The sequence below is a fragment of the Zosterops lateralis genome (genome assembly GCF_965231275.1).
Source record: "Zosterops lateralis genome assembly, chromosome: 2".
Lineage (NCBI taxonomy): Eukaryota > Metazoa > Chordata > Aves > Passeriformes > Zosteropidae > Zosterops > Zosterops lateralis.
This window is the reverse complement of record NC_139763.1, coordinates 76977479-76989477: the sequence shown is the minus strand read 5'-3', so window position 1 is coordinate 76989477 and position 11999 is coordinate 76977479. Positions and strand designations below refer to the sequence as shown.

The window sequence follows — 11999 nt, the reverse complement described above, 5'->3', positions numbered from 1 at the left end:
TAAATATAAAAACTGTTCTTGAATGTCACTATCAACCTTACTTGTATAAAAATCGGGTTCTGATGCTATAAAAAGCCTTATTTATACATTGAAACAATTGTTATCTTGTCTGATAAGGAATATAGAAAGAAAAGCTGATTCTGGAAATTTAACTTAAGATTAAGTATTTTTCCAAAATATTACGATGAAAATGGCAGGTACATGGTTTTTTAAAATAAATTTTGCTGAAACTTCTTGCCAATTTAGATATGTGGACAGCATAGAAAGAGCACATTCAAAAGTCAGCATTATACTTCTTTTTATATTTTTTTCTGCTGGTTCTGAGATATTCCAAGAGGCAATTCAATAAAACCTGACCAAACACCCAATCCTTTTTCTGAAAACCCAGTTCTTTTTAGGACCTTCTTTTTCAAGCTATAACACTATAAATGCTAACATTTCATAATAAAAATGAGTAACTGTATTATAGAAATATCTAATAAAGTTTTAAGACTGAACTGTTCAAGTGAAGGCAAAAGGTATTTATGATTGTAGTGATACACCACTCCACATAATTGCAAGGAGAGAGATATTTCTATTTTCATATGTTAATGGAAATATGGATAATTGGTTCTCCGAATTTTCATTGAAACTGATTTAATTTTGACTGGTTTTTTGTTCATTGTCCATGTATCCCAGTGAATCCCAGATGCAAGGAATCTACCTGTGTAGTGAAGAACACCATTAAGGTTTGCAAGGCCACACTTGTTGAACCACCACCCGGTGTTATCACTGAAGTTACTGCAGCTCTTTACTGGCTGTCCTTTAATAGTGCACATTGGCCTGCATCCATCATTATCAACGTCAAAAGTGCTGAAAGGCATGGAATTTTGGTTATCTTCTCTTCTATAGCCTCTAAATGCATCACCTAAGTACAACAGATAAAACAGAACAATAAAAAAGTCATGTACAGAGAAATGTTTCTTACTTGATGCACACATTTCTTCTGAATTCATTAGAAAAGTAGAATTTTTCAAAAGCAGTTCAAGAGCAACAGTTAATGAGCTGTAAAAGTGCTAAAGATGTAGGAAAAAAGAGAATAAAACACTGAGAAATGTGGAAGAAGTTGAAATTCAATGAAACATCTTTGTATTTTTGTTGCTTTTAGTGATGCATGCTGGCTATGAAGTTTACAAACAGGCTTCTTTCTCAAAGACAGAGGAAGAAATGATAAAAGTAAACAAAAAGGGTTATAACTTCAGATTTTCCAGTAACATGCCCAAAGCCCCAGAGTGAGTCATGAAACTAGATGGAATTGTTAAAACACAAAGGTCAGTTATTACTGTCTCTGTTGTCTTACTAAAGAACTTACTGAAGAAATAGTATTTTTCACAAATACAGAGTAAAGCACCAACACCTTTAGAGAGTAACTATTTCATTGATAATAAAGACCATTCTTGCATAACATGGAAAAAAGCAGTAAGACATGATGCAAATGCAAATCTTTGCACGCTTACTATATTTATGCTATTAAGGGAGGTCTGGAATTAATTTGTGTCTATGTATCACCCAGCAACTGTGTACACACTGTGGGCCAGCTTTATTCCAGTCACTTTCTTTCTCTATCCTTTGTATATGACTATCTGGGCACCTCTGAATTATCCAAAGCATCATCAGGAAGACTGCCTGATGACATTTGTGATGAGATAATGGCGATCTAAATAATTGTACCATCAGGTAAAGAAACCTAATTGTAAATTAGGTAAATAAACACTAACACCCACAAAATCTCTTATTTACTTTATATGTATCCCATTCAATTTTCTCTTTTTTTATTACAGGCATAACTGATCATTATACAATTAAAAATTTATCTGCATAACTGTTCATTATATACCAGAGAAAAACACATTAGAAATAAAATTTTAAGTGAATTATTATTCTTTTGAATGCATTTTTTCATATTAAGAAAGGGAACAACTACCTTTAAATACTTCAAAGAAGGAAGTTCTTACCAGCATTTCCTGAATAATGCCCCAAATGGATCTTAAAAGAACATGTTTCATCCTCTATCCAAAATCCATCATATGATGCATAGGCATGCTTTTCATTTTCTGATTCCAAATCCACATAAAGATTGAAATGAGTGGCTTTTTGATTTACTATGTCAAAAATCTTCCTCAGTCCAAGCCAAAATTCTCCTTAAAGAGAAATATAATATATAGTCTAGAAATGGAAACTGTAAAAGAAAAAGTGATTGTTCCTGATTTTTTACTTTCCTTCCTGAATCAAATGCAATGGAAGTTGGATGATAGGTTTATATTCCTTTGAAAGACTAATGAAGGAACAGAGTAATATTCCTACTTCCTCAGGAAATCCCGCAGAATTCCCATGTGTGCATCATTTTTTTCTATGTGATATTTTTTAGAAAATTGTCCAGATGATAGATTTCAAATATTCATCTGCAATGCATCTTAGAAGACCAGAAAAATTGGATGTGCTAAAAATCCACCTGCATGAGCAGAGCTCAGAGCTCAGTAGCATTCCTAAGGGCAATACTGAGATATGATAAATGTTAGCATTCTATGAAATGCAAAATAATTGCAAACTCTATTCTCAAAATTTAAGCCCTGTTCTCAAGATTTGCTGCCTCCATAAATCATCACACTTGTAGCCTCATATGAGCTGCACTTCTTTGTACAGAAAAGCTGCATGCTTCCATTGCAATTCCAGATAAACTTCTGAAAAAGCAAATGGGTTTAGACTTGCAGGATTAAAGGTGGCAATAAAAAATTAATATCATAGTTGTGTTGGTATAGGCTACTGAAATATTTCCATTGTTTATAACTTTGCATGTCCTATGGTGAAATATTATTGATTTTTCTCTGCTCTAAGGAAATATTTTGCAAAAGTGATTCAAACCAACAAAGGCACTTTTTTTTAATCTGAAAAGCGACAAAATACAATCTGTAAATTATTTCAAGCTGAAAATATATTTTAAACACTATTGTGAGATTACAATAGCTAAAGACTCTAGTGGGGTAATAGTCATTATTGGGAAGATCACAGAACTGATTTGATGAAAAAAATTCTTAAATAAAAATAAGACTTTTCAGAAACAAGAACTTTATACTATTAAAACTACCACACAATTTAGTGGAATGTAGCTCACATAAAAACAGGAGAAATGTGGGATCAAAAGGACTTTAGAGTATTTAAAATTAATACCATTAAGATCACCAAATCCATCCAGATATTCAGACCATGTTCTCTGAAACTGAACAATTCCAACAGTTCTTTTCTGAATCACAGTCCATCCACCTCCTCGAAAATCCATGTCACACAAAACCTAAAATAGACATAGACATGATTAGGTATTCTTGAAGCAGCTTATGAAAAACACATTTTAATTAAATAAAGGTGGATTATTCAGAATTTTGCTAAGTAACATACTTTTCAAATATCTTTTTAAAAAGGTCTAAGAAAATAAAAAAAATGAAGCTTCAGTATTTTCTTATATGTTTTTGTTCAAAGGTTTGATTTGGGTATTTCTTCATCCAGTAGAAACTGCTGCGTGTAATAGTCTGCTCACAACAGATATAGTAATAAGATTTGATAAATGTCACTGTAACATTTATAGCATGAAAGGAAAGCAACTTGCAATGTATCATGTATCAATCAGCAGAATATCATCGATACAGGTAGAAACACTGAATGAACTTTTATTTCAGCAAAGCAAAACAGACACAGATTCTTATATGTTCTCCATCACCATCATGTCTTCTTCCAGAGAACACTGTGTTTGTGGTGCCTGGGAAATTTAGAGCCTTTAATAAGGGTGAGGAAATGGAAAACAGTGACAGCAATAACCCAGCATATAACAATAATTTGCAGCAGCAAAAACCTCTACATAAGAAGTGGCCCCTATCCAGGGAAGTCCCAATGTGAACATCTAACTGCCTGTAACTGAGCGGTACCACTGAACACGTAAGAACAACTCTCAAATTTATGAGTCTTTATGAGTCTTTGCTAAAATTTGTGCCCAGCAATATGTCAAATGGCAGCAGTCCAGCTGCCATCTGCTCTGCTTTGGAATATCACATTACGTGGCACGTTTTCTCTTCAACGCATCTAACTCAAGATATGTAATTGACTTTCCTAAGTGTATCTGCAGTGCCAAATCTTGATCAGTTCTAATAGGGATTATAAAGTCTGGGAATCTAATGAAAAAAGATCATTTTGCACATTTATACACTGCACTACAATATCAGGGGCTCATTTTTGTCTCCAAATGTGACTAATATCAGGAGAATTAACCTGGAAAATGCTTATAGGTAGCAAGCCAGTCAGCTTCTTGTGGTAACAAAAGCAAGTTCAGAACATAATGTTGGCTGTGATAACATTAAGCCAATGCACAAGTGATGGAATAAAGTAAGAAATTTTTTTGACATTACAGGAAATGTACAAAATGAAACATGTTTCAGAAAAGAGAGATTTGCAGTCTTAGCCAGCTGATAAAAGTGGAAACTAGGTATAAGTCAGTTTAACCCTCCAAAAAAAAAAAATTGTGGCAGATTGAGCATTATATGTTGCACCTCCATTGCCTGTAGTTGCCAGATATTTTTCAGGAAATCAGATTTGCTCCTTAGCAAGAAAACATCAACATCGCAGTTGGAGCCTCTTTGATTTAACAATGTCTTCTCAGTGAATGACATGAAAGCAACAGGACAGAGCTGCAATTTCATCTAATACAACATGAGGGATCTTGGATCTTCAAGTCAGATACTTTGAACAATTCTTGCAAAACAAATACTAAATGAATCATAGTGAGGTTCATGTGCATGAAAAAAATTGCAACCTTTATTCCCTGGAGAATCACATGCTTATTTCAGTCACCCAAGGAGGATAGAACTGGAATAAAAAGAAATATAGAAGATTCCAAAGTGAATATTTAGATGAAAATACCTAAACCTCATTCAAAATAATCCCATTGCCTCATCCACTGTGTTGAGAAGATGATTGCATGCTTGGCTACTCCTCTGACTATGAGTCAGAAATACTATGAGGAGCCCACTTGCTCACAACATCAGTCTTTGGTCCAATATAAATCAGTGGGAGTGTTGATAACTCACAGAAGGAGAAAATAGGGTTCTACATGAGATGTCATTATCCAGTTAGATACAGCACCAATACATACACCAGCTAAATAAAAATATTAGATAGATAAAAAAAAATACAGTTACAGCTGTGTAGTTTTTTTAATCCCTTACGGAAATGTTGCGATTGTAAAGCCTTACAATAGTTAATCTGCTTTACAGTTTGCTCTATGTCTCATATCATGAAAGGTATGAAGGGTGCCAGGCACAACCTAAATTAAATGAGGATGACACTTCCACTAAATATTTCTTCCCTTTCCAACTGCAGTATGTATAAGAGGTATATTCTAAACAACTGTTTAGTTTGTCTGATCCAACTGAAAAATATCATTGATCTAAATTTACTGATTGAAAAATGTATCAGAAATGGGTGATGGTTCATTCTTCCAAAAGTGAAATTGGTTTTAATCACTTCATGAATAAATGCTCAGGTGAAAGGCTATTTGAGAGTAAATTTCTGAGGTGAGAGTAACATCCCACTACCAGTAAAGCCAGATATTCTTATTGCTCCTTGAATGTGGAGTTCAATTAGCCCAAGCTAAGCATCAAATCTATACTCACTTCTGGAAACATGAGGTATCAAACATGAAAAATAAGAATGGGATCACATTGTCTAAATAGTTTGCATTTAACTGACATTTTTATGCATATTGTTCTAAACACATTTTCATTTAGGTTCCACTGCATAAAAAGGCATCTTATTGCTGCAAAGGTCCCCATTGAAATAAACTGTTTCATGTTGGGTTTGTTTTCTGGTTTTTAGTTTCTTACTATGTTTTTCTGCCTCTGTAATTTCTCTTATTTTGCTGGTCTGCAGCAAAATTTAGAACTCTTGCCTATTAGCCTCTAAGAGATGCTTTATAATTTCTTGTTTATATTTTAATGTCTTGATATATTTGTCTATCTATCATTTCTCTTGTACTCCTTTTATGCTTCAACATATGAAAGAATTCACATTAAATAGTTTTCCTTAAAATAAATTCTTTATGGAACACATATTTTAGATATTTTTCTGTGTGAGAGCTTTTTGGCACTGTCTTTTAAGTTCTGTGTAACATTTACCAGACAAGAAATGGGACACTCACAACTGCAAATATTCTTCTCATTGTTTATTATTACCTTGTTCTTTTAATCAATTTGCTATGATTTTTCTTCTGTGTTTCTGGAATTACCTTCAATCCAGAAGAAATTCTGAAATGGATAATTTTTTTGCTACGGTAGCATTTTGTTCATACTACAAATATGGTTGTTCTGTGAATGTCTTTGCCTTTCTTTTACATGGAAGGGACTTGTTGATAAGTTACAGATCTTTTTCCTGAGCTCACTGCATTGTATAGAGAGAATGACAGGTTTTTATATCAAAGGTTGCAGAATCAAGTCAAATTTTTCTTTTGAGATGCCAGCAAAATTCTGAAACCTTTTCTTAACCAGTTTAAGCTCCTTTTTGTAGCATTTTGAAGGGCTCCTCTTGGCTAGAGATAAAGGGATTAATCCTTCCTTTGTTATATATAAAGAAACACTATGAAGTTAGATATTAAACTTTGCTAGCTATTAGTTGGTTTAAATTCCTCATTTTTTCTTCAAAAAAACGATTTCAACCTGCACAGCAAAGTTGAATGTTTGAAAGTGCCATATCTGCCTTTCCACTATTCATAAGGCCTACTCTGAATAGAAAAACATGAAATGGAAATAAAGACATAAACCAAAATATTCCTTGTTTCTCCAAGGATCTTCATATTCTGAGTCTGAAGAAATTAACCCAAAATTCTCTTCATCTAGATGAGCACTATTAATCTGAGCAATTACATAAACTGCAGGCAGCGACAGGAAACATGATTACTGCAGTTTGTTTTAGCGATATATATTTTCATCTCAGGAACATAAATCCTGCAAACTGGATGGGAAAATCATAATTTTAGATGCCTCTGTGCCTCAAGACTGGATTATAATTATACTCAGACAAGAGCTAAGCACCTGCTCCTCAAACCGAGGCACATCTGCACCTACACTTGGATGACTCTGCATCAACGGAGTCCCATCACAAGAGAAGGCAATGTTAGACAGCAGAATCACTCAAAATCTAAAAGCTCCATCTTAAAAGCCAAATGGATCAGTCAATTGTTCTTCAGTTTTCCATCTCTAAAACAGAAAAGAACAGCTCTTCTCCATATCCAAAAGAGGTGCTGGAAAACACCTTGGGTTTTCCTCTTTGGTATGTTTCACTGCATATAAAAACTGAAAATTGGCTCTTATGACAGATTAAATTTCTTTGTAGAACATAAGTAACTTGTCAAAATTATAGTAATAGCACACATGTGCATATAATTTAATACATTTTTCATTCATCTGTTGAGAAATTGTCATGGAAAACTCTTTAAGTCTTTTAAAAATATTCTAAATACATATTCTGAAGGAAATTTGACTATAATAATAAATGTATTACCTCAAAAGGATGATTTGATCCTTCTGGATGGATAATGTACAGACCACTTGGAGTTTTTGAAACTGAACCAACAGTATCTTTAATATGAGTGCAGTCCAAACCTAGAAACAAAAGGTATTCAAGGAAGTTCATTGGCAAAATATGTTTTTAAAAAATACAGATTAATCCAGGAATATTACTTTTCTTGGTGGCATGAATTTTTTAAAATAAAATTTTCTTCTCATGCAAACTTTAAAATCATGCTTTGTCATTAATTTATCTTGGAAAATAAAACTCTCTAAACACCATTCAAATTCTAAGTACAAATTACCCTGTATAGACAAAGTTGCTTCTAATCTTAATAAATATGATACATACCTATATGAAATTAAAGATTATATATCTCAGTCAATTTACAGATTTTTTTTCATTTTATTTATAACACCTGTACTGTGAAAAAGACATCTGAGAAATGAAGTCTTTTTCCTAAAGATATCTGTATTAATACTTGTAAAAGCTTTTCCATTATAAAGTATATGTGAAAAACATTTGAACAAGGATACTGCAGATGCAGAGCACACTTTATTTCATTGCAAAAGAACGTCCCATTCAGCAGCCTCAGATCACTTATTAGCTGATAATCATATTTGGTATTTTATATAAAAATCAGCATGCTAAATAGGATGCCTAGAGTTGTCAGTTGCAAATGATTTAAAGCAGTATTTATAAGACTTTTAAACAGCTTCTCAAGTTTCCAGAGTTTATATGTGACAAATACAGGATAAATGTCAATGTTACAATTGCCTACCTTTGCTCTAATTAGCTCCTTTTCAAGATTCATAGATAAAAGGGATGGTGTCAAGACTACATCTGAAAAATACTTACCATGAGATTGAACTGCTTTATAAGGAAGTGGATCCAGATGTTTTCTCAAAATTACTGTGTTCAAAAGAACAAGTTTGTTCATGAGTTCATTTACCTGCAAATTCAAATAAAAAAATCTTTAATTAAGTTGCAATGAGAAATTGTACATTCTAAAGATTTTTTCGGACTCCTAGAAAACATAATCTGAAGTTAATTTTTGTGATGTGTAGTAATTTGTACCAATGTGAAGAAATGGTCCTCCACTTTTCCTAGTGCAATGTATGACATTAAGTTGGGAAACAGGGTGCTTACCATTCCTCATAGAAATGGAATTCACACCTTACCAGAGCTACAAGGACTGATGATAAGGCACTCTATCTAATCCTACTGGTTTAATGACAATTCAATGATTTAATGAGCCCTATTTTTCCTCAGAAAGACAACACCTGCTGTGAGAAATAAAAAATACAAATCTTTATAATGAAGATAAAAAGTACCTGATTAGAAAGGTAATCCAGTGAAGACTGTTGATCATCCATCATGTCTCTTACCAGCTTTTTTGTACTTCTGGCATATTCAGCAAGAGAGTTCTGCAAATTTCCTTCAAAAGAAATATGTTCATCCACTTTGTTTTCATAACTCTAGATATATTCTCAACTAAATGACAACATACTTATTTATATCATCTAAGTGAATACTGAAAGTGTTTTATCTTGCAGCACCTAAAAGTGAAATGGAAGTAATACAGAGACCACAGATTAAAGCCAAAGGTGCTAAAAACTTCATACTTTCTGATTGAAATAAAGACATCTTAAGAAGTTATGGCTTTTCTCATGTTTAGGAAAAGAAATTAATCTTATCCTTGGGTAAACTGGACAACCAGTTAATGGATATCACAGAAATATAAATGCATATGATGAAAGACAGGTATATATAAGGTTTCTTGTCACCTTACGTTTGCTCATTCATTGTACTACTGGTTTTTGCCCTGATGCTAAAAATCATTATCATCATGATCATCATCATAATGGCATATAATTAATAATATATAGATTTTTTTTTTAATCATATGTGAAAACCAAAGATTTACATAATTATTTTTGGAAGCTGGTTGTATAATTTGCTGCGTAGTTTGTCAAGGTAGTGAGCAGAGAATATCCTGTGTAAGGCCTCTATAAAAAGGTAAGGCGCAGTACACATTTACTGCCATGTAACTGACTAGCTAACTAACTAACTACCCCCACTTACACCCCCACATCCAGCTATGACATTTAAATGAGGAACAAACATCATCCTCTTCCTCTCTAATTGAGACATTGACATTCAGCGGGTAACAGATCTAGGTGGGTCGTGCAGCTGCTTGGGTTTGCCTGTCTTCACCAATGGTTTTACTCTGTCACACCAGCTGCATCCCAAAAACAGGGAACTCCAGATTTTCTGGACAATACACAGTTTGGGCAGCAGGGTCACAAGGCTGTCACGTGTGCTCAAGAAGATTAAAAAATAAATTTGCACAGCATAGCATAGCAGAGGAGAGGAGAGGATTGCATAGCATGGCACTGCACAGCTCATCACTAAAAGTATTCTTTATGAATACATACTGCACATGTAATGTTTGTCTCCTTGTAAAATTTTAGCTTGAGAATCACATGGTACAAAGCAGCATTGTTCTTTTTGTTTTGAAATATCTGCAGATTTATTTTTCTCTTCTGCCTGGAGTGGTTCCTCCACAGCTCCAACATTCCTCGTGTCCTGTTGTACCAAACAATGGAGGGGGAAATAAATTGAACATAAAGCACACATAAAATAGTTCAGTCTGTCAAAATGAAGTAGGTTGCTTCACAGGACTTCCTTCAAACCCTGTTTTTCAAAAGCTGTATTGAGTGATAATTGACAGAGGTGAGGCCTAAAACCAATTAGATGTTCTCTGCTTAGCCATACCTCACAAGAAAAAAGTAATGTCAGAGGTAAAGAATAACTTCTATAAATGAAAAAAAAAACCCCAACTCACCACCTTTTCTGGTGAGTTATTCTAGTTGTGAGCACTCTAAGTGGGAGGCAAGAATTTGCAAATCCTGCATTTTAGGAATCACCACACCCAAAAGATATCTCAAATGCTAAGGAACTTATTTTCACTGGAAAGGAGCAAGATTTTGGATTTACCTGATATTAGCAAAATACTTTTACTCTTGAAAATCCCTAAATTCATTATTTAGATGCTGATCAGTGAAATACTTGCATAAGTTTTTACCTTATGCACACAGGCAGTTGTGACCCACGTGCAGACCCAATTCAAGCATTAAAAAATATTTTAAAAGTTCTTATAGGGGAAAGAGTAAAGGGACAGTATTCATGGGCACACAATTATCTGAAATAGTAACAATAATAGCATTCGTAAAAGTAGTTACACTATTACTGTTATTTCAAAATTATATTTTCATATTTAATAGTTTTCTTCCATGGTGCCATATGACATAAAATAAGGGAATGCCTCTGAATCATCACTTAAAGTAATTACTAAAAGTAATTCCAAATATATGTGTCATTGTCAAAAGACTAAGCAACATATTTTTGTATGAATCTTTGTTTGCTGATTTCATAATCTCAGCAAATCATTTGTAGTATGTTCATATATTGTGTTTTCAAATGTAAATAGGATCCTTAGAAATGTCAAGATTTTAATGAAAAACAAAATTTATTTATACTTGAATACATCTTCAACATAGTTGTTCTTTCCTGCTCCAGTTTTCTCTTTCTGGAATTGGTACTACACCAGCAAGCACTGAACATGGTTTTTCCCCTGATTTTTGCTCTTAAAAAGTGAAAGTAAAAATTACAAAAAACTTTTAACAAAGGATTTTTTTTAAAAAAAAGGTTTCTGAATCACTAATATAATTGCATTTTGTGCCTGGAGAATGGTAGAGAAGTAAAAGAATATGTTTCTTTAATTTTGAAATAAGCACAAAATAAAGGAAGAGAAATTATGTAAGAGTTATAAACAGATCTCTAGAAACTTATAAATAGGACACTTGAAATTATGGCTTGTTCCAGGGCTATCACAGCTACTCACCAGATGTTCAATTAAACACTGTTAAGCACATATTTTTAATCAATATTTATCTTTAACGAAAGCCAACATGAAACAAGCAATTCAGTCTCATCTCAGCAATTCAAGCAAAAACTGACTCTGCCAAAAACAATACTTACTCTGCATTTAAAGTCATGCAGATGAGATTAAAAATATGACATAACAACTGAGCTGTGATACAGGACATTAACACAAAATGTTCTAATATACTGAATTCCTACACCTTCAATTTAGTTTCTTTTCTCTATTTGAAAATACTTGATCCTTCTGTATTTTCATATCTATCTTGAATAATGCAATCCATATTTTTAAAACAACTGTCACTTTTCTGAGAATTCCTTCAGTTACATTCATTATCTTATGTAAACAAAGTAACAGAAAATCTTACCTTAGGTGAACAAGGTTCGCCATTATTCATGACAGTCTCTCCTAAACTAAACAAAAAAATATTAAGACAAATAAATGAAGTTACACTAAAGTGGTGGTTCAT

At 33.2% G+C, this 11999-nt stretch overlaps 1 protein-coding gene across 1 annotated transcript; it reads right to left on the bottom strand.

Moving 5' to 3' along the window:
• Nucleotides 1-587: 587 nt before the first annotated feature.
• ANGPTL5 (angiopoietin like 5) lies at nt 588-11999 on the bottom strand (the record flags this gene model as incomplete). The annotated part of the gene is made up of 8 exons (XM_083855840.1): nt 588-907; nt 1995-2180; nt 3208-3328; nt 7579-7679; nt 8443-8536; nt 8919-9022; nt 10023-10173; nt 11898-11999. The coding sequence occupies 8 exons, from the start codon at nt 11997-11999 to the stop codon at nt 588-590; spliced, it is 1179 nt and encodes a 392-aa protein (XP_083711966.1).